Source organism: Cydia fagiglandana, chromosome 11 (assembly GCF_963556715.1).
Source record: "Cydia fagiglandana chromosome 11, ilCydFagi1.1, whole genome shotgun sequence".
Classification (NCBI taxonomy): domain Eukaryota; kingdom Metazoa; phylum Arthropoda; class Insecta; order Lepidoptera; family Tortricidae; genus Cydia; species Cydia fagiglandana.
The window spans coordinates 8,663,150-8,690,700 of NC_085942.1; the positions used below are offsets into that span (position 1 = coordinate 8,663,150).

The 27,551-nt window shown below is 38.6% G+C and overlaps 5 protein-coding genes across 5 annotated transcripts; 4 read left to right on the forward strand and 1 right to left on the reverse strand.

Annotated features, from left to right (window-relative positions):
- Positions 1-1,726: 1,726 nt before the first annotated feature.
- LOC134668659 (uncharacterized) lies at positions 1,727-12,770 on the forward strand. Its single transcript, XM_063526100.1, has 12 exons — positions 1,727-1,806; positions 2,260-2,320; positions 2,579-2,746; positions 3,323-3,480; positions 3,850-4,095; positions 5,217-5,377; positions 6,865-7,061; positions 9,475-9,714; positions 10,304-10,471; positions 10,864-11,021; positions 11,938-12,180; positions 12,556-12,770. The coding sequence occupies exons 2-12, from the start codon at positions 2,296-2,298 to the stop codon at positions 12,688-12,690; spliced, it is 1,899 nt and encodes a 632-aa protein (XP_063382170.1). The 5' UTR covers positions 1,727-1,806; positions 2,260-2,295; the 3' UTR covers positions 12,691-12,770.
- On the reverse strand, positions 12,763-16,382 carry LOC134668877 (DNA replication factor Cdt1). The gene is made up of 3 exons (XM_063526357.1): positions 15,711-16,382; positions 15,346-15,481; positions 12,763-14,716 (listed from the first exon to the last, which is right to left on the reverse strand). The coding sequence occupies exons 1-3, from the start codon at positions 16,238-16,240 to the stop codon at positions 13,550-13,552; spliced, it is 1,833 nt and encodes a 610-aa protein (XP_063382427.1). The 5' UTR covers positions 16,241-16,382; the 3' UTR covers positions 12,763-13,549.
- An 831-nt stretch (positions 16,383-17,213) lies between these two features.
- On the forward strand, positions 17,214-19,752 carry LOC134668524 (monocarboxylate transporter 7-like). Its single transcript, XM_063525970.1, has one exon. The coding sequence runs from the start codon at positions 17,333-17,335 to the stop codon at positions 19,316-19,318; it is 1,986 nt and encodes a 661-aa protein (XP_063382040.1). The 5' UTR covers positions 17,214-17,332; the 3' UTR covers positions 19,319-19,752.
- Positions 19,753-19,796: 44 nt separating this feature from the next.
- LOC134668660 (uncharacterized) lies at positions 19,797-22,174 on the forward strand. The gene has a single exon (XM_063526101.1). It carries the CDS (start codon positions 20,168-20,170, stop codon positions 22,172-22,174), a length of 2,007 nt encoding a protein of 668 aa, XP_063382171.1. The 5' UTR covers positions 19,797-20,167.
- A 1,237-nt stretch (positions 22,175-23,411) lies between these two features.
- LOC134668878 (SRSF protein kinase 2) lies at positions 23,412-26,459 on the forward strand. Its single transcript, XM_063526359.1, has one exon. It carries the CDS (start codon positions 23,538-23,540, stop codon positions 25,461-25,463), a length of 1,926 nt encoding a protein of 641 aa, XP_063382429.1. The 5' UTR covers positions 23,412-23,537; the 3' UTR covers positions 25,464-26,459.
- Positions 26,460-27,551: the final 1,092 nt, after the last annotated feature.

Sequence of the window (27,551 nt, forward strand, 5' to 3'; positions counted from 1 at the left end):
AGATTGACCAATTATTTTCCTGAACAAATCGACTGATTTCGTCAGTCCCGTCTGGATACCCCATGAAGTGTGAAGAATCGGCATGAATGCGCTGCGTCATGCATTGGTTGCCCATACGGGCTCCTTTGTGATTCCTCACACTTCGTGAACTAACTAACTGTACAGTCAACTGTAAACATATGGGTGTAGCCAACTTATTCAAAAATATGTCCCATAGTTCTTAATTCGCTGACATAAGAGCTATGGGACATATTTTTGAGATGATTTGTGCACCCATATTTTTACAGTTGACTGTACCTATGTCCTACGTGTTTTATTCCCAATTAGACTTTAATTGTTGAGCCAATTAGGGTTTACTTTACATTGGACTTGTCATAAAGTCTATAATAAGATTCCTGAGGCAATTAAAGACGTTGCCACTGAACGCCAACTTATAAACAAGCTGAAAATATATTGTCTAATGAAGGCTTACTACACAGTAAACGAGTTCTTTGATGAATAAAAATACCTATACAAATACATAACTGACATTATTATTATTATAAATTTATTGTTTTAATTTTAATTTATTGTAATTTTTATTGTACGGACTTGATTTGCTATTGTATATTTTTTTTTTGAATTGATATCTAATTGAAATTTTTATATACCTACTATGAAATCATTAATTGTAATTCACTTGAATCTCATTGTAAATTGTAAATACTAACCCATGTTGACAGTGTATGATCAGTACCAATAAATCTATCTATCTATCTATCTATCTATCATACCATTAGTATAGTATAGACAAAGAGAATAGAGTGTATAGAGATGGATCGTCAAAGTAAATTATGTAGTCACTGTAGTAAATTATGTAATTTAAAAACTGTTAGAACGCCATTTGATCATTATTCTTTCACTAATATGTGTTAACTTGTTAAATACTAATATTAACGGCATCTACTCGAGAGTAGGCTGAAGGTTATGGCGCTATCGCTCGAAAAGCACCATACAGTTCGGTATTCTATTTTATATCTATTCTATGTACTATATTCTCTTTGGTACAGACAACCAAATTAGCTTGAACCTTGACCTGGATCAACAATTAAAGTCTGACCGTATATGCTTATGCATCCAATAATATGTAAAAACTGATGATAATTAATGTATATTATTCACTACTCAATGTGAAATAAAAGATAACACTAAGATGTTACACTTGTTTTAAGTGAAAATATCATGAATCTCATTAAAGTAATAAATAATCGAACATCTTAAATACTTTTTTGTGTAAGTTCTGTTATCCCAAACGAGTGATATTATTTGGTTTAATGAATGTAGTCTGAATGAAATGTAATTATGATTACTATAAATTATAAAATAAAATGTTTTTTTTATATATACACAACCGTGTCTTATTAAGTATTTGCTTAATTTGCTCTACATTACCAAAAATCACAGTCGTACCTACAGTCGCTGATAGGTGATAGAGTCAGACCGTGAAAAGTCTGCAGCGATTTTGATAGCCCTCGCAGTGTCATTTTAAACCTCAAACTTCTATGAAATTATGACGTATAAATAACACTTGCACTGCGTGGGCTATCAAAATCGCTGCAGACTTATCTTGGTGTAACTCTAGCGGTTTGGCGTTCAAGAGGCGTTCAACGAGCTCGTTCCGAATTTTTTGATCGAAGTGGAACGCTCTTTTGACAGATAAGTTGCATGATGACGTCATGTCTGAAACTGTCACACGGCGCCCGGTAACCCTTCCCTTCACTTCAGTTGTGTGCGGCGAGTACTGTGTGGTGTCCTAATTGATTTCAGGTAGATTTAATTTACTTTAAATGCAAGATAGCATATTATTTCGTTCCTGGATATCATGGAAGGATGGAACATTGCCTGAGTACCTATTCTATCGGTGTGCGGTGTCTACTGGTCTAAGTTATAGTTTGTAGGGGTACTTGCTGTGTAATCTGCGACAATCTCTTTTTATCTATTTATAATACGGCTGTAAAGTAAATCATTCTTATATTTTGTAATTCGCCCTCTTAAAAAGGCACCGTAAGGACCGTAAGGTTGTATTTCTTATGAGGTTCTTATTCAAGAAAGTTTAAAAAGGTTAAGCCAAATTAATGTAGTCTAATCTTACTAGACTAATGCTAGCTGTACGTAGTGATTATATGCTCTTTGCTAGCTGTCTTTTGAAAAAAAAAACAAGAACAGTGTCAAATATTGTTTTATTCTATGAAAAGGACTTATTATAAATACTTATTGCAGATATTACTATTCATTGGATTATCGTTATCACCAAAGATGTCTGAAAAACATTTAAAAGCTGGTAAGTACAAAATAAATGTTTGCTTCCTATAAATTAGATTCTGTTAGAGAACTCTTCTTCTTCCTCGCCTTAAAGTACTTATAGAATAAGCAATGAGTAAAATTACATGTAATAAATGATCTATCTATCTTATCCTGGCATTTTACCATGGCTCATATGAGCCTGGGGTCCGCTTGACAACTAACGCCAAGTATTGTCATAGGAACTATATAGTTTTCTGTTAGAGAACAATGGAGTAAAATATTTTTATCTTGTCAGGTGACCCTCTCCCTCCATACAATGGAAAGCTCCGTCTGTTTGCCATGAGGTTCTGTCCATATGCCGAGCGCAGTGTGCTGGTCCTCAATGCCAAGAACCTCCAGTATGATCTTGTCTTCATCAATCTGGACAGCAAGCCCGAATGGCTCTTTGAGTTCAACCCAAAAGGTAAGGCTTCAAATTGGTATTCAATTAAAATTCAGTGCCCAAAACCTGTCTGATTTCTGTATTTTATGATTTCGTTCCCAGGCCGGACCATGGCACTAGTATTGTCAGGATCATAGTACTACTGCTTTATATGACGAAATTGTTGTAGCCTGGGACGTCTTGTTTGGCTGGGTGGCAATGAATGTGTTGTTATTTTCCTTGTCTTTTTGTTATTTCCTGTTGTTTATCTTGACAATGTGCCTTTACGCCTGCTGATTGTTTTAATTATTTAGTTTGTAGCTTCTAGTTTGGTTTATATTTATTACTAATTAATTCATAGTGAATACAACAATGCAATACACTATGTATCAGAATAAACTGTAAACAAGTGGTTCTGTTTATATATCCCTAAGGAGCGTTTATTCCAGATAATCTACATAAATTAATAAAACCACCACTTAAACTTATCATTTTATTTTCCATAAAAAGTGAGAACACTCTCTGGAACATCACTATTTGCTGAGTCACTTTTCCAGTAAAAATAATTTACTTTTTTCTGTACTGTCATGCTTATTAAACAATTATCTATAACTTTAGGTTCCGTGCCAGCATTGGAATACGAGCAGGGCAAAGCTATCTTCGACAGTGCTATCATTAACACCTACCTTGATGAGAAGTATCCGGAAGTTCCACTGCAGTCTACGGACCCACTCCGCAGAGCTCAAGATAAAGTGTTTGTGGAACTGTTCTTGGCGGTAGGTATTGTACTTTGCCTAATATTACTTTTCTCATACCCAATCTGAAAAGACAAATCTAGACTCGTAGGATACGCTTAGGCATATGATTGTAATGAGGAATTTAGCTATAAATATAAAACTACGCTAGTTATTGGGCCATTAGGATGAAAAAGAAGACTAAGTACAGTCAGAAGTTGCTAAGCGCGCGAGGTTATCAAAATTACCTTGACACGCTCTTATTCTCTGAACAATAAAGTCGCATCAAGATCATTTGAACACCTGGCCTGCTTAGCAGTTTCTGCTGCTGACTGTACCTACATATCTACAATCGCCAAAATATGAAATGTATTTTTTTTGCGAAAAATACACTAACGAATTTATTTCCAGGCACACTCATCCTTCTACGTCGCTGCATTCAACCCGGACGGTTTCCAGCCCTCCCACCTAGAAGCCTACAAGAAAGGCCTGGAACGCCTGGACATGGAGCTAAAAGCCCGTGGAACCAAATTCCTGCACAGCGACGAGCCGGGGTTGGTCGACTACACTATCTGGCCGCATCTGGAGCGGTTCGAGTCTCTGCCGCTCCTTGGGAAGGCTGACATGGCTATTGACAGCACTAAGTATCCGCATGTGGTGCGTATTGCGTATTCTTTTGTTTATTGCTGTTTCTATCGTAATCTGTCCTATTTTATGATAATTCCTTGATGAAATGAGTAATTACTAATTAGGTACCTCAATTGTAAAATTATTTATTAGACTTAACTAAGTCGATTTAATTGTTCCTCTAATGAAATTTGCCTTTTATAATGGTTCATTATTAGGTACTCCTTTGATTCTAATATTTCGAAGTTGCTTAATTGCACTAGTGTCGCGCTTGTAACCTTAATTAGGTCTTTATTTAAACAAATATTACCCAATTAATAAATCGCTCCTCATTACTCCTTTGACTCTATATCGACACGAGAAATACAAGGTACCTAATCAACTAATTATAAATACCAAAAATACATCTAAAATACGCTTTGCTACAGGTAGCTAAAAGTACATCCGTTCGGCCCCAATTTTGGGGTTTGCCATAAGCCGCGCGTAGCGCTGTCGCCACCTAGCGGCCATATCTTTGCTGATCGTAACAGACGCGTTTTGTTAGAGAGTGAGTCTTCTGTACTTAGTCCTATTATTTATTCTGTGACTCTGCTATTTCATGTGATGTTGAATAAAAATTTGTGATTCTAGGACTATTGTTAGTTTAACTTATCTTTATAACTCCGATATCTGTTTTGCAAACAAGGCACATACCTAAAATTATAAAAAAAAATGCTTCTTAAATATCCAGCCACTCATTCTGATTGTTAGATAGCAGCAAAACTGGCTAAGCGCGCGTGGTGTCCAATATTACCAACTGAATGCACCTAAAAGGATACAGAAACATTGTTAATACTTACTGGAATAAATATAAAATACTTTATAACCATTGAATAATGGGGCATAAGGATGGGGCATGAATGGGGCCAGTACAGCGGTGTGATATCGCTATAACGCGATTGGTTGATGAGTTCGCATCACGCAGGCGATTTGTTGATTAGATCGCATCACGCGCGCGATTGGTCGCAACACTCGCAACTAGTCGCGTTAGGCTGCATGATTGGCTCGAATTCGTGAGTGACACCGCTGAACTAGTACCATTTTTAGTGCCCGTAAGGCCAGTCCTGAGATATAATATGTCAATGATTATAACTTATCTATTTTATCACCAGGCAAACTACTTGGAGGCGATGAAGCAAGTGCCAGCAGTGAAGCAATACTACCTGTCTGCGGAGACTCACGCCAAGTTCGTGGAGTCCAAGACCAAGGGCGAGGCCAACTACAACATGCTAGACACCAGCGATGTGTGCTGCATGCGTCCTAGGAAGAAGAAGTAAAACATTCCGATTCTGTACTCTGTATCTTTAGGTATTTAAAAGTAAACAAAAATCTACCCTCAAATGGCTCCTTAAGCCAGCCGTGGTCGCCACTCGAAAACCTTTCCGCCCCAACGGCCATCGGTTCTACGGACAAGATGAAAACATTACATAATCAAATTTAATAATGTAGGGTCAGGTCGTTCAGTGACTGATCCAGGCGGTTTTTTATTTGGTTGGTTAACCAATAAGGCCCACTTGCACCATTCCAATAACCCGGGGTTAAGCGGTTTAACCGTCAACCCAGTGTCAAATTGTACGGGTAACCATGGTAACTCCAGGTTTAACCGGTTAACACCAGGTTAGTAGAATGGTGCAAGTGGGTCTAAATGTTATAAGTTATAACTACCCGAAAATGTACAAATTGTTTGTTTACTTTTATTTAAATACCTAACGATACAGATAATTCATCAGCCCTGGCTAATAAGATTATAGTCTAGAAACTTGGTCGTACATGCCGAGTTGAGTGAAGCCAAAATACCAGCCGTGGCTCACTCCGCGATTTCGTCGCTTTGTTACAGGTAGCTAAAAGTACATCCGTTCCACGCCAATTTTGGTGGTTAGCCATAAGCCGCGCGTGGCGCTGTCGCCACATAGTGGCCATATCTGTCCTGATCGTAACAGACACGTTTTGTTAGAGAGTGAGTCTCATGTACCTAGTATTCATATTCAATGTATATTTATATTGATCATACATTGTCAGTACTATTATTTATTCTGTGAAAATACAACTACGCCTGTCTGATTTGTCACTCTTATAGGTATTACAACAACGTAAAGAAAAGCCACGCACGCAGTAACATTTCGTGTTTGTTTGTTTTTTTATTATTCGTCAATATTTCCATACCCATCTTAAAATTCTCGAGACCATGTGCAGTCAAGTGTAGAAATCGTCGGGTGACAAGCAAAAGTCATTAAGTACTATCAAAAAATTAAAGTAACAATGCACTTCATTACGTTTGTAACACGGTTTATTGTCCAATAATTTCAATGGTGTTAGTGACATTTGCTTGTCCCCCGACGAAATATGGGTGCACTAATCATCTCAAAAATATGTTCCATAGCTCTTATGTCAGTGAATTAAGAACTATGGGACATATTTTTGAGTAAGTTGTCTACATTCATATTTTTACACTTGACGTGACTTGACTGTATAAATAGCGATTATGGATGCAGTTTGTAAATTTAGACAGACGAGTTTTATGTGGCTATTCAAATTCAAATAATTTATTTCAGAATAAAATTCCATATACGTACATTCCATTTACAATAAGATAATTACAATAAAATTAAAATTAAGTAAAGTATAATTAAATATGTTAGTAACATTAGGTAATTCTTAAAACTATGTTAGTAAAGGTACCTACACTTATTTAAATTTATTTCCCCACTGCGGTATGGAGCTGAATCCATCGCCGCAGTATCGGGGAGTCCCACCTCTCAGCCAGTGTTTGCAGGATGGTGTTCGTGGAGCCGCGCACACGCCTCATCATCGAGGCGGCCCGTTTCCTGATTACGGCGTAAAAGCCATCAATTTGCCGCTCCGCAAACATCGTGGAGGCGCTGCAGTGTCGTGGCAGCCCGAACAGCACCCTACACGCATCATTATACTGGACACGCAGGGCGCCGTATGCACGCTGCGTATGTCTGACCCAAAGACTATACTTCTCTGGCTATACTTTCTAGACTTTAATTTTAAGCCTGGCTGTATGAACGGCAAAAGCAACCTTATGAAGTACATAATAATGTTTAGGCACATTAAAACTGTTGTTGAAAACATTCGCAGTTTACTTGCAAATTAAATTATAGAATGCCCTATTTTGTATGCAATATGGTCCAACCGAAATATATGTTAAGAATCGCGGTTACAATAGAAATGAATGAATACTATTATTATAGCATAATACTATAATTAACTAGTTTATAATAATGTTCATTTATTCATTGTTAGTTAAAAACGGAGTTTGATATCACAAAAAAGTACAATAAAATTTTATAGTTAACATTGGTTTTTCTTTTCACTGATAAAACATTTATGTGGTTAGTGGTGAGTGCATGGTCTGTGTCAATAATAATTGATAAGATAAAAAATAATGTTTATGTCATTGTACAGTTAAGTGTGAAAATATGGGTGCACTCGTCGTACTCAAAAATATGTCCCATAGGTAGCTCTCAGTGGCGGCGCGTCTAGATTGTTCATAGGCAAGCTGTAGCTGAGTTGCCCTTCCTTTTCTTCATAAATTTAAACAAAATTGCCCAAGAGCCTGAATATCAGACAAGCCGATGGGAATCGAGTTCTATGGACGCTCCGCCACTGTAGCTCTTATGACAGCGATTTAAGAACCATGAGACATATTTTTAAGTAAGTTGTATGCACCCATATTTTTACACTTGAATGTAGGTTATGGACTATACGAACTTACTTATTCATCAAGCTGTAAGTAGAGTGCACCTACTTATTTGTTAACATTGGTTGTGACGTCACAACCACAGGGCGTCTATCACCTCCATAATGCAAGTCACGATTTTAATGATGATTGTAGGGTATTAAGTACCTATTCGTGTTTATATTGGGCTTCAAGCAGCATGACATCAGCATCATGAAGATTACCTATATATCTTTTACAAATTTACATTTAGCAATGTTGTGAAATACCTAGGCAATACTTAGGTAAGTATCAAAGAATTTTTGTTTAAAATAAGGCTGAATTTAAAAAAATGTAGTTACCTACTTAATATAGTTTAGTCTTTGGTTTAGTATTAAGTTAGTGTTAGAGTTAGCTTGACTAAATTTGACCCAATTCTCGATATCCAAATAAGTTGAAGATTATATGTATGTCGGGTGAGAATGAAATATTATGGGACCATCGAGCTGATCTGATGACGGAGACAGGAGATGGCCATAGGTACTAACTTTGTGATAAAACAACGAAACCTAATTGTGTTTGGGGTTTTTAAAATTGTTTCGATGAGTATTAGTTGCCTGTGGAAAGAAAAGTACAGTCAGCTATAAAAGCTTATACCAAAAATGGACTTTTTGGCAAAAACTTATTTAATTATGGAATTAGGGTCGTTGCATTTAATCAATTAGAGACATATATGAGTATGTACGTGTATAGGTATTAGAGTGCTATCTTATTTACCCATGATAAAAGAAAAGCACACAACATGTGATAACAAATCTGTCTGGTCATTCGATGAATTTAGTTGGAACATGTGCATATAAATAATACCCGATTTGTTTTTATTAGTGTCTGGCTAAACGCCTTGTGAGCGCCTTCTAGTCTTAAAGATCGATTTGTTTTGTATGTAGTAACTATGGCTCCCAAAGTTAACGTTAACACGAGGCATCTTGCTAGAGGTAAGTTTATTTTATTTAACAACGCTATGAGTTAAATATGTTTTTAGAAACTGGCCTTTTTGATATATTTATATAAGGGATTGAACATACGATTAAAATCGGTCCCGCTCTTCGGGGTACATAATAACGTACTAGCTAGACCAGCGGTCGGCAATCATTTAGCAGCCAAGGGCCAAATAGTAGTTACCGAAGTTGACGCGGGCCGCACTTTGTTAATATTTATGACTTTATCATACATACACATACAAAATACTAAAATAGCCAGGTAGGGCTCGCGGGCAAGTGAGAGGTTCGCGGGCCACATGTGGCCTGCGGGCCGCTTGTTGCCGACCGCTGTACTAGACGAATATATCGTCGGGTGACAAGCAAAGTTCACTAAGTAAGTATGTACTATCAAAAAATTAAAGTAAAAATGCACTTTATTACACTTGTAACACAGTTTATTGTTCAAAATTTCAATGGTGTTAGTTAGTGATTTTTGCTTGTCACCCGACTCGGGTGACCCGACGATATGAAGAATAACATTATCCTCCTTCCTTTATTCGGGCAAAAATGTAGTAGTAATGTTAATGGTAAAAAAAAATTTAAACCGGACTTATAGTCATCATAAAACGTGACATAGCATAATGTTGTTGTCGTGTTCGAGCGATTACGTCACGTATCTCTACTATTTTAGCTCCCGCAATAAATAATACTTTATCAACATGGCAAAAGCGAGATACTTAGCTAAACCTGCTATTTTGGTAGATATAACATTATCAAAGGTAAACCGGTTACAAGTGGACGTAGTTTTGTTTATAATGCATACACTGGCATTGGCGTCTTGGAGGGTACTAGTGCCGGTAGTACAGAATTTAAAATACGTGTTACCATTATATCGCGCTATGGCAGGAACAGCTAAAATTCACTTTGACACGAGACATCTGAAAAAAGGTACGTTTTTACGCTAAGCAGATTTTACCTGCCCTGCGCTGAGTCACTTCTCGCTAATTGGTGTTATAATTATAAAGGTTAATGAACTTGACTAGAAGTGTAGTGTGTATATTTGTCAATGTAGGTTATGTTTGTGACGCGAGGACGCGAGTTAATGCTTGTGTAGCTGTAGACTTGTAGAGTAATCAATAATTTAAACGTGTAACATATGGTTGTGTTTTAAACATAATATATATACATACTTACTTTTACCTCAGCTGTCAGCAAAAATATGTAGTTTTCTGCAAATTATCATCGTGGATTGCCTACCGCGCAGAATCGCAGATATGACATTACCTAAACAAATTTTAAATAAAGTAAGTGGGTCGTCTAAATACCCGCTATATTAATGAATCATATTTAAGTTATTTGACATGCATTTATGCAAACTGCAGACAAGTTACATATATTCGACTTGTTTTAACACAACCTGTGACATTGACTTAATTGCCATAGGCATGGGTACTTTTGGGCTTTAGTCTCAATGCTTCAAGACTCTTTCCTGAACTAGAAACAGCATTAATAAATTACGTAACTAACATATTTTCAGGCGATCCCCTGCCCCCGTACAATGGGAAGCTTCGGATCTACAACATGCGTTATTGTCCGTACGCACACCGCACAATCCTCGTCCTTAACGCCAAGCAGGTCGACTACGAAGTTGTCAACATTGACCTGATGGACAAACCCGAATGGCTAACCAGCAAAAGCCTGTTTGGTAATGAACCGTATTGCATTAACTTAAGGTCTAAAATTACATATTTATAATATGCGTTAATGCGTTATACTGTCCCTATATACCAGTTGCACCAACCACATTCAGCGGATCAACATCACTCAGCAGTGAAATATGAAACTTCCCATACAATAAAATTTTGCGAATGCTTATAGTTTGGTGCAAGTGGTGCAACTGACTCTTAGTTAGGTTCAGTGGGAAGTCCAATAGCTCATTTAGCTTTACGGCTCTGTGGGCATAGGTAGGTACATGGCGGCTTCACTAAGGGTGGTATTCCACCTGTCCAATTTCTTTGTCCAATGTGCATTGCGTCTCACTCTCTCATTAACCAAGATGTGAGATATGTGAGAGAACACGAATCCTTATATTTACAGGGAAGGTGCCTGCAATCGAAATCGCAGATGGCGTTTGCATCGCCGAGAGCCTGGTCACGTCGGAGTATTTAGACGAGGTGTACCCGCAGCGACCTTTACTGCCCAAAGATCCGTTGAAGAAGGCGCTTGCTAAGATCATCGTCGAAGGATCGGGCCCAGTAAGTTAACACACATATACTTAGTTCGTTTTTAGGGTTCCGTACCCAAAGGGTAAAACGGGACCCTGTTACTAAGACTCTGCTCTCCGTCCGTCCGTCTGTCACCAGGCTGTATCTCACGAACCGTGATAGCTAGACAGTTGAAATTTTCACAGATGATGTATTTCTGTTGCCGCTATAACAACAAATACTAAAAACAGAATAAAATAAAGATTTAAGTGGGGCTCCCATACAACAAAGGTGATTTTTGACCGAAGTTAAGCAACGTCGGGAGGGGTCAGTACTTGGATGGGTGACCGTTTTTTTGCCTTTTTTAGGGTTCCGTACCCAAAAGGTAAAACGGGACCCTATTACTAAGACTTCGCTGTCCGTCCGTCCGTCCGTCTGTCTGTCACCAGGCTGTATCTCACGAACCGTGATAGCTAGACAGTTGAAATTTTCACAGATGTATTTTTGTTGCCGCTATAACAACAAATACTAAATACAGAATAAAATAAAGATTTAAATGGGGCTCCCATACAACAAACGTGATTTTTGACCAAACTTAGCAACGTCGGGCGTGGTCAGTAGGTACTTGGATGGGTGACCGCTTTTTTTTTGCAATTTTTTTTCATTATGGTACGGAACCCTTCGTGCGCGAGTCCGACTCGCACTTGCCCGGTTTTTACATTATGGTACGGAACCCTTCGTGCGCGAGTCCGACTCGCACTTGCCCGGTTTTTTTATCATTAGAAGAAGCTAAGCGATCTTGACATGTCTTTTAATTGAAAATAGCTTTTTTTAAAATCAGTAACTATTACTTATATCAATATTGTTTACCTTATTTCTAATGCTAAAAAACGAACTATTACAAAATTCCAAGTAAGTATGTACAGATTTTGACGGTTCAAAATTACGGATAAAATGAATTTTTTAGATACAAACAATGCTGTTCAAAATCTTGAGAACCCCAGACCAAGTCACGGAAGAGAACATAGCTGCGTACAGAAAGTTCTTGAGCTTTATCCAAGACGAATTAAAGAAGAACGGAAGCAAGTTCCTTGGAGGGTCCGAACCAGGATACGCGGACTACATGATATGGCCTTGGTTCGAGAGGATGGTGCCGATATCAGAGCTGTATGATACAGTGAAGATAGACGAGAATGAATACAAACTACTTGTAAGCGTTTATTTTTATGAAATTAGCTTAGAAAATGGTCATGAATATACTTTGCATTTGCTAACGCAGTGTACTACATAGGCGAACAACACGCGAACGCGAAGCGAAGCGGTGAATCAATCCTTTGATACCTATAGAGGTGTACTACGACGTCGGCGATCTCTTTGCGAACGCGAACGCCGCGCCTCGTCGCGTTCGCGAGTTGTTCGCTTAAAGTATAAACGTAGGTAATTTAATTGCATTATTAGTAATGACGTTCTATACACATGAGAATCGATTATTTGTCTTTTAAATACTAATTTTCTGTCTAACTGCAAAAGAGAACTGATTTAAACATCAAAATAAAATATGTAGTAATTATTTGTTTATTTTCAGTGGGAATACATTAACAACATGTTAAAGGACCCAGCTGTGAGCCAGTACTTGGTGCCGAAGGAGATTCTTTTTAAGTTTATTAAACCCTACAGAACTGGAGGAAAACCTGATTATAATCTCCTTACTGTGGAGTAATTAATTTAATAACTTTGAAATTATTTATAGATATTTGTATTATGGGTTACGTATGAAATGAAATATAAGGAATAAGATCATTTTTTTTTTAATTAATTGTAAAACAAAATACCACGCAGTAAGAAAAAAGTAAGAGAAATCACTAAAAATACTTATGGCTACGATGTGGAAACTACATTGCAACTTCTTTCAGGATCGAAAGTAATACATCCATGATAAAATAAACATAAATACAGATATGTCCAATGATTAAGCTATGTCATAAGTAGCATCAAGAATATTTTTTTGCTGATATTTACTATTTTTAGATGGCAGTATATTTATGTGACACCTCAATTACTATTTCATGAAAAGTAGGTGTTTGAAAAAATCATTAAAAACGGAACAAAAATAAAGATAAAGCTATGTCCAATGATTTACTATGTCAAAACTGCATCAAAATGATTTTAATGTCATTTACAGCCACCTGCAATAGTATATTACTTTTCGAACGAAAATATCTGACACGATCTTATTTGTAGAGCCATAAAAGCGTCTCATATATTTATGCCGCCTTCGAAGAGTAACATATTATTGCAGGTGACTGTACCAAGTCTAATTTTATGATGTCAAGTAAATATTTCTATTTATGTGAAACCAAAATGTCAAATTAAATTATAAGTAATATAACAAGTTATGATGTAGGTTAGGACATATACTTAACTAAAGTTTTAAAGAATGCAAACTATTGAATACTATAAATTTGGCTAAAAGTTGAATAGAGTTATCTTAAAAATAAAGTAGGATGTCATACTTAACAATACATTCACTTACTTAACAGTCTCAAGGATCTATTCCTATGTCAAATAAATATCTATAACTAATCACTTTTATACTTATCTGCCAATGATTCCAGTTTGGAGGTGATGCTCTTAAGCTCAACATTTCTGTCCAACTTCAAATAAGTAGTATTTCTGATGTCATGTAACTTAATCCAATCTGGAACCTGTTCAGTGAGTACTTTTATATCTCTTTGCAAATCATTGCTCGAGACTTTGCTCTTGAAACTGCTGTCCAATTTAGAGAGTATTATGTTAAGGGCTAACACATTCTTTCTCTCTGTAACAAATATGTTTCTCAAGGTTCTAGCTAAGTCTGGCAAGCGACTGTACACGAGGTATTTCTGCTCATGCTCTGATGACCTGGTCATGGCTTCCAGAGCTTTAGCTGCTTGCTTAGCTTTAACTTTTTCTAGCAATGATGCGGGTAGATTCCTTAATGCAGGATTCAGTATGGTGACTCCGCTGGTTGACGGCTGGCTGGCTTGAGTGCTCGCATTCTGTGTCGGTTGGTCCTTGATGCCAGTGGCAGCCTTTTCTTGATCAGTCAGACCCCTGGCTTTAGCTTGAGCCAGTTTTTCTAAAGCTCTCTCCATCTTTGTGTTACATTTGAATAATTCTCTAGCTTTAGACAGGACATCCTGAGCAGTTGAGAACTTTTCAGCATTAGGCATTTCAGGAAGCTTGGCACTTTCAATTTCTGGTACCTTCTCAATTTCAAATTCAGGATGCCAGCGAGTGAGCTTGTTGTCGGGGATCACCATAGGGGGATCAAGATTCAATAAGTACTGAGCATGATGTTTCTTCACTACTTGGAGCAAGGTATCAAAGAAGTATCTACGTCTTTCTAGAAGGACACTTGGGTTCATTACTTTTATATCATTGGGAAAGTTAGGGGATATGATCAGTTCAAAAGCCTCTTTCTGGGACGAGGTGGTGAAATTCTTAATCTTTTGCACCTCAAAATTGTAAAAGTCAGGTACTAAGTGCTTAATTTGAGCGAGATGTTTCTCAGTAAAGTTGCGTTTGAGCATGTCTTGCACAGACGGCTTCAATTTGGCGAAAGTGATTTTTTCATTCCTGTTATAAAGGAGGGACACAACAGTCTCCATACCTCGGAAGAGTTCTGCGAGGAACCGGTAGTGGTGCGGGAGTGGCAGGCTGGAGGAGCTGCTGGCAAGAGCAGCGTGTCTGATGTACGCTGGAACCTGGAACATTTGCAAATGGCTATTTATTGCTTAGCTCGGCGTCGGCGCAAGCTGGTGGGATACCGCTCTGGACCGATCAAAGTGGTGTGCTCTTGTGTTGGAGGCCAAGACTCATTTTCAGTACCGTCTTCACCATAAGGGCACACGGGGCCCGTGCCCAGGGCCCCCATCCTCAGGGGGCCCCGAAGGACAGACACTACAGAAGACAGTAACAGTTATACTTGATTACCCATAATAAATAAAAAAATAGTTTAATTAGCTTCCAAAAGGGCCCCAAATTCTTATGTTCCCAGGGGCCTCAGCATAGTTTAAGACGGCCCTGCTCATTTTGGGTCACCACGCCAACCAAGTAAGTAAGTAGTAAGTATTTATCACTAACATATTACAAGATCTGTGCTAGCAAAAATATGCTTTATTCAACCATAAGCATTCCAAGGTCAATTTGTATTGTATACATATCAAAATTTTAGTTTTGGATACCAGTGTATTTAATCAACAGTAAATAACAATTACTTAACTGTGAAAAACCTAACCTACAAATGAAGAGAAATGGAAAAACAATTGTTAAAGCAAGTAGTAAAGACTAATAGGAGTTATTAAAACTAAATTGTATATAAAAAAATAACTACCTTGCTGGGGCTTTTCACAGGACTGACTACCACCTTCCGAGGTGATATCCAAGGCCTTTGGTGTACAGTACTAGGTTGCACTACTTTCTTTGGAGACATCAACTCATTTTGAATCTTGCTTGCTCTTTTGCTTGGACTAAAAGAGAAAAATAGATTATAGTATACATAATCATAACCTCCTGAGAACCAGAAGCAATTCTTTTGTTTTTGAAATTGGAACCCTTAGTTAATAGTGTTAATACACAATGAAAGTTCAAAATTGATTTTGGAATATGTACAAAAAATTTTGAGCAGGGACTTAGGAGGATATTATACATTGTAAATGACGCATCTGCTTACAACAGAGACAATCTAATGGTATTTACCTTGATGGTACTTCCACATCAATGGATTTAAATTCTCTGAGTTTGCCTTGCTTTTCGCTGCCATCCTTTAGCTGCTGAATGCCCTTGCTCAGCCTTTCAGCAGATGCTTTCAATTCTGCCAACCTGGAACTGCTGGCCAATTTCTTTCTGATATCCCCTAAACTGAGCTCCTTACGAGCCGAACTCACTATTTCTGATTTGGAGGGTTGAGTGGTTTTAGTAATATTAGATGCATTAACTTTACTGGTAAATGCATCACCGGCGCTTGTCTGTCCCAACTCAAGAACTGGAGACGAAAGCTTGGTAGCTTGAGAGTCATGTTTCTGGCTCTGGCCGACACTTTCTGAAGGGCTTATTCCGTCTTTGACAGTGGTTTCACATTTTTTTTGTAAAATATTCTTTGCTTTAGATTTTAATTCACTTTCCAGAACGCGTTCTATATGTGGGATCTTGCGCTTCGATGATGCGATGTCTTCCGCTGCAGGCCTTTTTCTGCTGTTGTAGAACGCGGTAAGCGTAGTTTGAGACATTATATATAAAGGAATAACACTTATCAGATACCAGACATTAATTTTGAGGCAATATAAAATAAAATAATTATAACTGAGAGCACTTTTTCCCTCCAAATCCGTAACGAACAGTCAACTTCAAAATGACAACGACAACTCAAAGTACTCAAACCGTCAAGCTTTACCATAGACAATGAATGATGGATTTTAATATTTTTCGTCCAATGAATTTAGATGCCAGTTTTTCTATCCAATATTAAGACAAGACACAACTGTTTGCTCATTCGTCCGAACTCGCCTTTGAACTATTAAATATGAAACAAAATCCTTTTATATTACGCTGGAAATTATCATTAGTTAATTACTTTATCCCCTTAAAGTGGATGTTTATTAGGCTTAGCTTTCTCATTATTGTTGCGATTCTAAATGTATTAATTCAATAATGTCATTAGCAGATTCCTTACGTGGATTGTGATAAAATCTTAAAGCCTAGATCGTAATTCGATCTATTATTTTTCAAGACAATTTCTACATGGTTTTTCCTGAAAACCAAGACTGAAAGTGACAGAGAAGTGTATATTTTTTCACTGTCTTACCCTCTACACGTTTCGATCCAATCGATTCGATGAGATTGATCAGTGAGTGACAATGAGTGACCCGTTTAGGCCCCCCCCACATCTGGCGTCTTTCGAGCGTCGGCGTCTACAATTCTATGGCCGCTGCTCGACGCAACGTCGACGCAGCCTCGACGCAACTGCGCAGCGACGTCATTTTCCATAGCGCTGACCAGACGCCGACAGACGCCGACGCTCGAAAGACGCTTGATGTGGGGGGGCCCTTACTCTAATAAGTTTTGTTATTGAAAACCAAAAAGTTTTCGTTAACCTCTAGCCGCCCAGAGACCTATAAAAAGGTCTTCTGTTCCATTCTAATTTGAACTTTGTGTCGACAAAATAAAATTTCATTTTGCTTGACAAGGTTTGACGTATGGGCGGCTAGGATAGGGATTTGACGTCTTTGTTAATGTTTTCAATGACGTATTTTTTAATAAATAATAATAAATAATAATATTTGTCCTATATTAAATTAATCCACTATTAATGAACTTGCAAGATGCCTCCGAAACCAATGTTATCATCAACGACATTTGATAAGCGAGAAAGTGTTACGGTCATTACAAATAAAACAAATAGACGTGTAAGTTTTGGAGGAGCAAAACTTGCTGAAGAAACTGAGATCCAAGCACAAGTTCATGTACCCGAAGAAGGGTGCTGGGGCTGGGTGGTCGTTGCAGCCGCATTTTGTGTAACATTTATCCTGGATGGCATAGCATTGACATTTGGAAGTATACGTCCAGATATGACCTTAGACCTCAATATTTCTGAAACAATTACAGCTTTAATCAACTCGATTGCTCTGGCTTTATATTTAATAGCAGGGCCCTTAGTTTCTGCTTTAATAAATCGATTTGGATTTAGAGCTTGTTGCATGGCAGGCTCTGTAACATGTTCTCTCTCATTATTTATCTCCTATTTTTTAGCCAATGTCGGTGGGATTATTCTGTTTTATGGTTTATTCTGTGGCGTCGGATTTGCTCTAATTAATATGTCTACGGGACTTGTAGTGGGCTTTTATTTCGAAAAAAATCGTTCTATAGCAATAGGAATAGCTACACTTGGTACTAGTGTTGGGGTTATGAGTTGGTATCCAATAAACTCAAAGTTAGTGACATTAGCCGGTTGGCGCTCGGTGACCTTATTCCATTCGGGAATGTTTGGGATGATTTATTTTCTTGCAATGACTTTTCGTCCTTTACTCTCGTTAAATGTAGTTAAAGCCGAAGTTACAGAAGAGCCAACTCGTACAGTTACGTATTTGCCGAATGTGGCAGCTGCAACATCTCAAGCAGATCAACCTGACATCGCTAAACCATCACGATCAGTACGTCTATTCGCTGCAGTGAAGAACGATCAGTTTCCCACAGCAGCCGATGTGGTAGAAAATAATGAAGAATCTCAAATTCTATCCAGCCAGCCAGGGCCTTCAGCTGTATCTCCACATGCCTCTAAACTGACGCTTACTGCAATGACGTCAAAAAGTGGTATTAGTAACCGTCAATTACAACAAGTAAAATCTATAGCATCTAAAATTAGCATGAACAGCGTCACAAAACAGCAATTGCAAGTTAATATCCCAGAAAAAGAACCCAAAAAGGTGAGTTGTTGTGGACGACTCTGTAACTGGGAGCGACATGTGCCCGAGTCACGACCCTTGTACCGGGATGACGCATTTTATGACGGAAAAGTGGAACGTTTGCCTGAATACCAAAGAAGTAAAGGAGCAGTGGTCGATGAAGAAAAAACTGGTCTTGAGTACCAGCTAGCAGTGTCACGCACGGCGGCTGCACAAGATTTACAAGAGCGTCGCGGCGTATTCACTACAGCAGCCCGGAGAGTTCTTGCAACAATGATGGACCCCAATTTATTAAAATTAAGTACATTTAGATACTTTTGTGCTGCGGGTTTCCTAATATACTTAGGCTTCCTAGTACCTGTCGCATACATACAAGTCAGAAACTTACAGGCTGGTGTTGACCCAAGGCATTGTAGCTTATTTGTAAGTGCGATGGGAGGATTTAATGGTCTAGGCAGACTGGGTTATGGTTTATTAGCTATCAAATTTTGTCCTATAAAATTATCTGTAGTTGGATTGTGTACTGGCGGTGCGATTACCATACTGTCGAATGTTTCATTTAATATGTATTTTCAGTATATCTATTCCAGTTTATTCGGCTTTAGTGTATCTTGTGTGATTAGCTGCAGGGCTTTGATGCTTGTCAAGCTTTATGGACTAGAGAAGTTAACAAATGCAACAGGAATGTTATTATTATTTCAAGGAATAGGGAGTTTAATTAGCACACCGTTAGCAGGTGTTTTGAGCGAGCACTTTGGATACACAGTTGCTTTTATTGTATCCGGAGCGTCTATATTCTTAGGTGGTCTAATGTTGGCACGAATGTATTTAATATTTTTGAATGAAAAAGTTTTGGTCCTATCTCCATCTGAAGGGTCAAATCAGCCAGTAAACAACAAAAAGTAATTTTAAGTGTCTTAATTCATTATTAAATGAATAAATGTATGTATGTCACATAATATCTACTTATTATTATCCTCTAGCCGCCCATACGTCAAACCTTGCCAAGCAAAATGAAATTTTATTTTGTCAACAGAAAGTTCAAATTAGAATGGAACAGGAGACCTTTTTATAGGTCTCTGGGCGGCTAGAGGTTAAATTTGATTTTTGTGCTTCTTAAGGGGTTGTCACATTTATACTTTCTCAAGCCGTACACCCTCAGATCTAGTGATATATAGCGGAACAAACAAGTTTGTTACTAGAAAGAGGCGCGAAATTCAGTTTTTCTATGGGACGATAATCGATAACCCTTCGCTCCTACATTTTTTACATTTGCCGATCTTTTCTACTGACGGAAATGGCTTGACAGAGATAGTTGTCTATCTACTAATGTTTATATCTACTAATAGTTATGCTACCTAATACGCCCAGTTCTTTATGAACAGAGGCCCTAGCTAGCCTCTGGTCACCATAGGTACTCACTACTCACCATTGACTGGACAACGGTCCACATACCTTGAATTCCCCCATTCACACTAGGAACCTTGCAGTCCGCCCCACAGGACTGCGGAGCACGATATAGTTCACACTCAATACTTCTTTTAAGTACTCTATGTTGTGTCCAAAGAGAATATACCACGCTGTGTCGTTTTGACACTAATGTCTGAAGTGATGTAGGTGTATCTTATTATTTACTAAATAATAAATGTATTAAGTATTTCAACATTGTTTATGATCAAAGTACACGGAATACCTCATTGTAAAGCAAGTTACTTATTTATTCTATGACATCAAATATTGTAATTATCCTGCAAAATGCCCCCAAAACCAATTTCACCCAAGACATACGATAACCGTAAAAGTGTTACTGTTGTTCCAAGTAGAGTAGGTCGACGTGGCAGTGTTGAGGGGACAGAAGAAACTGAGATCCAGGCACAAGTTCATGTACCCGAAGAAGGGGGTTGGGGCTGGGTGGTCGTTACAGCTGCATTCTGTACAACATTTTTAATGGATGGCATATCAATGACATTTGGCAGTATACGTCCAGATATTACCTTAGATCTTGGTATTTCTGAAACTATGACATCGTTAATCAACTCCATTGCTCTGGCTTTATATTTAATAGCAGGACCCTTAGTTTCTGCTTTAATAAATCGATTTGGCTTTAGAGCCTGTGCCATGACAGGTTCAGTGATATGTTCTGTTTCATTATTCACTTCTTATTTTTTAGTCACTTTTGGACCTCTTATTATATTCTATGGAGTATTTTATGGCTTGGGGCTCGCTCTAATTAATATGTCTACAGGACTTGTCGTGGGCTTTTATTTCGAAAAAAGACGGTCGTTAGCAATAGCGATAGCTACATTTGGCTCCAGTGTTGGAGTTATGGTTTGGTATCCAATAAACGTAAAATTGGTTGATATAGCAGGTTGGCGTTCATTGACATTACTTCATTCGGGGATGTTTGGAATTATTTATTTTCTAGCAATGACTTACCGACCTTTACTCTCGTTACAAGTAGTAAAAACTGAAGTTACCGACCATCCCACTCGTACAGTCACGTATTTGCCCAATGTAGCAGCAGCAGCAGCTGCATCTCAAGGGGCTGCATCTGACGGCACTAAACCAACAGCTGCAGAACGTCTATTCTCTGCAGTGAAGAATGACAACTATCCCACAGCTGCTGCTGTGTTGAAAGACAGTGACGAACCTCAAGCTCTATCAAGTCAGCCCGGGCCTTCTGCTGGACCTCCACATGTCTCCAAACTAACGATTACTGCAATTACACCAAAAGGCGGTATCAGTAAACGTCATTTACAACAAGTAAAATCTATTATGTCTAAAACTAGCATGGCGGGGGATGCTAAACAACAGAAATTGCAAATTACTGTCCCAGAAGAAGAACCCAAAAAAGTGAGTTGTTGGGGCCGGCTCTGTCATTGGGAGCAACATCTGCCCGAGTCACGGCCTATGTACCGGGATGACGCATTTTTTGACGGAAAAATAGAAAGTTTGCCTGAATACCAAAAAAGTAGGGCCGCAGTTGTTGCTGAAGAAGAAACTGGGCTCGAGTATCAGCTAGCAGTGTCCCGTGCCGCCGCTGCACAAGATTTACAAGAGCGTCGCGGCGTATTCACTACAGCGGTTCGGAGAGTTCTTGCAACAATGATGGACCCCAAATTACTACGATTACGTACCTTTAAATTATTTTGTGCAAGTGGATTCCTTATTTATTTAGGATTTTTAGTACCTTATTCATATATACAAGTAAGAAACTTAGAAGCTGGTATTGATCCAAAGCATTGTAGCTTATTTGTCAGTGCACTGGGGGGATGTAATGGTCTGGGCAGGCTCAGTTTTGGTTTTATAGCTACTAAAATTTGCCCAATAAAATTAACATCTACTGCATTGTGTGTTGCTGGCGTGAGTACCATGATTTCAAATGTTTCATTCAATACGATATTTCAGTATGCATATTGTGGTGTATATGGCTTTTGTGTAGCTTGTGTGGTTAGTCTCCGGGCTTTAATGCTTGTTAAGCTTTACGGACTAGAAAAACTAACAAATGCCACAGGCATGATATTGTTATTTCAAGGAATAGGGAGCTTAATCAGCACACCATTAGCAGGTGTTTTGACAGAACGCTTTGGATTCACTGTTTCATTTTGTGTAGCTGGGCTTTTTATTACGTTAGGTGGTCTAGTTTTGATACCTGTTAATTTCATATATTTAAAAGAAAATCCTGTGGTACCACCAAAACCGGCCAAAAACAAAAAAATATCTGTATTACCGTCAAACCAGCCTGTGGTCAGTAAAAAGTAATTTTAAGTGTATTTGTTTCATAAATATATGCCTAACTTTTTATTACATACTCCTGTTTGTGTTTTCCGCAAGCATCATCAGCATAATACCTTTATCATTAACATCATATCAATTAAAAGACATTTACGCGACAGGCACGATGGTGCATTGTTTGTATTTGTTGGCGTGCCTCTCAGTACGCTACCACTGCCTACATCTTCAGTTCTATCAATAAACGCAAATTTTAAGATAAACATTGTTACTTGGGAGTTTGAACTTTGAAGCAGTTTCACCTATTTGGTTTGGCGACAGTATCTCACCCGCGAGACAAACTACCGGTCCCTCTAATTAATATAATTATATAAAGTCCGGTACCTATATATTTCATAGCCGCTGCGCAGGTATCGCACCACATATCGCACGTTCGTGATGTTGCCGCGGCGCTCCTTAGGGCTACCGGCTACCGCGAAAACAGAAATTCACAAATTGCGGGGATGTTTTGTTTCTCTTTTACTCCAATGAAGGCGTAATTAGAGTGACAGAGAAAAATGCCAACAATTTGCGAACTTCGATTTTCGCGGTTATAACCCTGTTCTAAAAGCTGACGTCACCTGTTAAAACATTCAAAGAAGTTGGCAAGTTGGCAAGGCTGACAAATGGAAAGTATAAGAAAATAATAATCACTACGGCAAGTGTGGATTTAAGTTGGTGCAGTAGTCTGTTACCCAATCATATTCGACGTCGGGCCCGTTGGCAAGTATGAAGCCTCCTCCACACTCGTGCGCGAATCGCGGCGCGAAGCCGCGAACGCAAGTGTGGCGCCGATTTTCGCAGACAGCGAAATCCACTCCACACTCGCGTTCGCGGCTTCGCCCGCGATTCACGCGCATAGTCTGGAGGGGGCTTGATGGATCGAATGGTCCCTCAGAATATGAAGTTATTTAACACATTTGTCTTTACAATCTGTAATGTGCCTATAAAATTTGCAATTAAATTTAGAGTGGTATTACATTTTTACTACGAAAAAATTCTACGTCCTCGAACGTTCTTTAAATTGTGTACACCATTGCAGTGGATTAAAGGTCTAGTAGCCAGGCCATAAAATGCAAAAAAAAATACACCAATGCAGCCAATAGCCTTGTTTCGTTTTTTGTAATTATAACTAATCAGATGACGCGCTTTTGGAAAGATACGCCCTAGCGAAGTAGAAGAGTTCTCGTTGAACTTATCACGAAATTATATAGCATAATAGCAACATTGAATGGGTTTCGTGTTCGAGCGCATTTTGTTCTACGACCGGCCGCCATACTCAAACAAAAAGATTGAGATGAAAAGATAAAATTTATATTTATCGGGCGTTATCGAAAGTGTTTTAATTTACTAAATGAGTTCTAAATCAGATGTAAATAGAAGGGTACTCGCCATTCAGGCGAAAAAGAAGCGGCATAAATTAGGAAAAAAGAAAAATCGCGAGGAAGAGCACGGTGGTGGAGGACAAGGAAACGGGCTGCGCAACCAGAATCAGAATCGACTGGAGCCCACGCACAGCTCTTCCAACGAGACGATTGAAGAAGACGAGGACGAGCAGTACGACAGCGAGGACGAGGAACAGGAGGACAGCGCCGACTACTGCAAGGGTGGATACCATCCTGTCAAAATCGGAGACTTGTTTCTTAACCGCTACCACGTTACAAGAAAATTAGGCTGGGGCCACTTCTCGACGGTATGGCTCTGTTGGGATCTTATCGACAAACGGTTTGTAGCGTTAAAAGTTGTGAAATCCGCGCCCCACTTTACAGAAACTGCCCTAGACGAAATTAAAATATTAAAGTCCGTTCGCGACAGCGATCCCTCGGATCCTAAGCGGAACAAGACCGTACAGCTGCTCAACGACTTCAAGATCACTGGAGTCAATGGCACCCATGTGTGTATGGTGTTTGAGGTCCTAGGCCACCACTTACTGAAGCTTATCCTGAAGTCCAATTATAGAGGCATCCCTCGAGATAATGTGAAGACAATTATACGCCAAGTGCTAGAAGGCTTGGATTATCTCCATACTAAGTGCAAGATAATTCATACAGATATAAAACCTGAAAATGTGTTAGTGTGTGTGGATGAGACATACATTCGCAAGCTAGCAGCTGAAGCTACTGAGCTACATTCCTTGGGCTTGAGATTGCCCCATTCGCTGATAAGCACTGCACCAAAGGAATTCCAAGAACAAGTAGTGACCGGTAAGATGAGTAGGAATAAAAAGAAAAAATTAAAAAAGAAGGCTAAGCGCCAATCCATGCTGCTTAAGAAACAAATGGAACAAATAGAAGAGATGGAAGAGCAGAAAAAGGTTGAAGTCAGTGACTCAGCGCCGATGTCTCAGGATAATGATGATTCACCCCAGACACCCGAGGAAGCCAGTGTCATTGACACAACCCGCTCAGAAACTGACTCCAACTTAAATGAACCTAACCTTAACGGCTGCAATGACTATGAAAAAGTGGATGATGAGGCATTCGATACTGATGCTGATGCAGTGCAGGTGAGAAGTAAGACCGGTTGCGGCGATGACGTTGGCACCCCAATGTCGGAAGGCGACATGACTGATACCCCTCCTTCATTTAACTCAGAGTCCACTAAGGGTAAGTCTTTGGAAAAACAACCTGACCCAGCCTTTGATATTTGTGATCTGGAAGTCAAGATTGCTGATCTTGGAAATGCTTGCTGGGTTCACCGCCATTTCACAGAAGACATTCAAACACGGCAATATCGCTCCCTTGAAGTACTGCTTAGTGCGGGGTATGGAACATCTGCAGATATTTGGAGCACTGCCTGTATGGCCTTTGAACTGGCAACTGGAGACTATTTATTTGAGCCTCATTCAGGCGATGGCTACAGCAGAGATGAAGACCATCTGGCACACATCATTGAGTTGCTTGGAGACATTCCTAAGCGTATTGCTGCTTCCGGGAAGTATTCTAAAGTATTCTTCAATAAGAAAGGAGAGCTGAGGAATATAACAGGTTTGAAGCCATGGGGTCTAGTGTCTGTCCTCACAGAGAAGTATGAATGGAGCCACACTGATGCAGAGGAGTTTGCTGACTTTTTAAAGCCCATGTTAGATTTTGATCCAAATCGGCGCGCCACTGCATATGAGTGCCTTCAACACCCTTGGCTGAAAATAGCAAATTCAGAGCAGAAAGAAAAAAAGGAAAAGAAAGAGAAAGAGTCATCTGTTAACTCTACTCCAAACACAGAAGAGCTGTCGCAGACTGATAAACCAGCAAAGAGGAGGGCCAAGAAAGTGTATACATAGCCCAGATAATAACATGCCAGAGTGCATACTTTTTGTTTCTTTGGTATTATGTTGTATAACTTCATTGTATACACTCATTTTGCTCGCTCTCTGTAACTCGAGTGAATCCCTGAGGTTCATTAAATCAGTAGTGTTGACTTACAAGTATTCAGTGTTTTAATATCAAAGTTTATTTATAGATTTGTTTGTGAATAATTTAATTTGTAACTTCATTGTTTAATAGCAATCCTTAATTTGTAAAACAAAATTGTATCCATCTATTGAGATAATGCTGAGACACAAGTCCCCCGCGAGTGGCTATGTATATAATACAGGTTACTTATTAGTGGTGACATGTCTGAACAAAATCATTGGCATTATTGAATTGAATATTGAATAACATGAATTACCCAAACTGTACAGATAGCTTTAGGAAAAATTGTGATGTATGACATGTAGACAATATAGGTTTTGTCACATAAATCTTAGGAATTTATTAGTTGACATAGTTCAGCACCTAAATCCACCTAGAAATTGAGGAGTGTAATGTGAAGTCATGCATGCATACTGTAGCCCAGGAGTTCCCAACCTGTGAGTTCTCTCCCCTTAAGAGCATAAAAGCAAATTGAGTGTAAGAGGCATATAGAAACAGCCTTTCACCAATGGGAGCCAAACGCTAAAAAGGTTGGGAACCCCTGCTGTAGCCTGTCAGGTAGTATGTTCACGTAATAGTCTAAGTTTGTGTTTTATCACTATCACAATAGAAATCTCATAATATAAACTTTAGGAATAAGACAGTATTTGTAAAGCCACACCTCCGAGACTGCCTTTTTTATATTTTGATGAGTCATCTAAATTTAACATTGGCTGGAGTGCAGATATTCGGGAGGATGTATAATATGGTGTCCTCTGATCCAGCTTCTAGTTATTATTTATCATAGATCCCAATTTACATGACCATTTGTATTAATTATATCTGCAAATTTACATAAATAAAATGTCAAAACGAGCTTGTTATTATGAGTTTTAATGTAGATTTATTAAAATTATTAACATTGTTATTTTGTATGGTCTGTCAAATCAAACCCAGGGCTGGGCTATTAACGAACTGCATTGATGTTGCAATTGAAATCATAATAATTTGTCAATTTGACATGGTTCTATGTAGTAACCCAGGGTTCCATTTAGCTGAGTGTACCTGATGCACAGTAGTAACTCTGTGTAGTTCTCAGGAAAACGGTTCTAAGTGCATAAAACCATTTCCCTGAGAACTGTTTAAATTTTTTTTGTACCTTTTACACGTGATACGCTTGGCGTGGTCACAATGAATAAAAGAGTTGTACACAGTAATAGAGGTTTGACCTATCTGCGCAAGCAACCTGCATCTTCACAAAACATAATTTTCATCTTCACTGAACGTTCCTAGTATCATTTGACCTCTATCTTCGTAACAACTATTTGTACAAAGATCACTTTTATACTGGTTACGTCGTGGGGTAAGGAATAACAGGCCTGAACATTTTTCCAAGGTGTAGCAGGAAACGTTATTGTAATCCGAGTCGAACTACGCACCCAGGGAGCTTACCTACTTATGTATGGCGTGTTATACAGATGTAGATATGAGTCTACTGTGGTTTCATTGCTATATTGTCTACAGCTGTATCTGATTGCTATTCAATTCTAATACCTATCATTCCCACACATTTTATGTGAAGGTTACTCAGATATAGGTAAGGTGTTGTACACTTAGGTACTACTAGGTATTGGCATGGGCGAGAAGAACTGATTTCACAAGTAAGTAGGTATCCCTATTCTTACATTGTAAATTAGCTTCCGCAGCGAATTCATCTGCCCAGATTATTGATTTCCGGGACAAAATCTAACTTTCCCACAAGACTCCAACTCCAATATGCCCTTACCAAATTTCATCGAAATCGATACAGCGGTTTAAGAGTGAGGAGGTAACAGGCAGACAGACAAGTTTAACTTTAGCTTTACCATACCTACTAGTTTTTGTCCGTTATTTGCATAAAGGTAAGTAAGTACTTCCTATATGACCTATATCCCACTTGCATAATAAGTTCCACTCCTCTTTTTATATAAGTATGT

Bases quoted from the DNA above. Each gene is read 5' to 3' on its own strand.
- LOC134668659 (XM_063526100.1), top strand. From the start codon at position 2,296: ATGTCTGAAAAACATTTAAAAGCTG. The intron at 4,096-5,216 runs GTGCGTATTGCG...TTTTATCACCAG, and splicing joins GCACTAAGTATCCGCATGTG to GCAAACTACTTGGAGGCGAT. The intron at 7,062-9,474 runs GTATGTCTGACC...GCAATAAATAAT, and splicing joins GGGCGCCGTATGCACGCTGC to ACTTTATCAACATGGCAAAA.
- LOC134668877 (XM_063526357.1), bottom strand. From the start codon at position 16,240: ATGTCTCAAACTACGCTTACCGCGTTCTACAACAGCAGAAAAAGGCCT. The intron at 15,482-15,710 runs GTAAATACCATT...TTTCTCTTTTAG, and splicing joins GATGTGGAAGTACCATCAAG to TCCAAGCAAAAGAGCAAGCA. The intron at 14,717-15,345 runs GTAGTTATTTTT...CAAATGTTCCAG, and splicing joins CTGTGAAAAGCCCCAGCAAG to GTTCCAGCGTACATCAGACA.
- LOC134668524 (XM_063525970.1), top strand. From the start codon at position 17,333: ATGCCTCCGAAACCAATGTTATCATCAACGACATTTGATAAGCGAGAA.
- LOC134668660 (XM_063526101.1), top strand. From the start codon at position 20,168: ATGCCCCCAAAACCAATTTCACCCAAGACATACGATAACCGTAAAAGT.
- LOC134668878 (XM_063526359.1), top strand. From the start codon at position 23,538: ATGAGTTCTAAATCAGATGTAAATAGAAGGGTACTCGCCATTCAGGCG.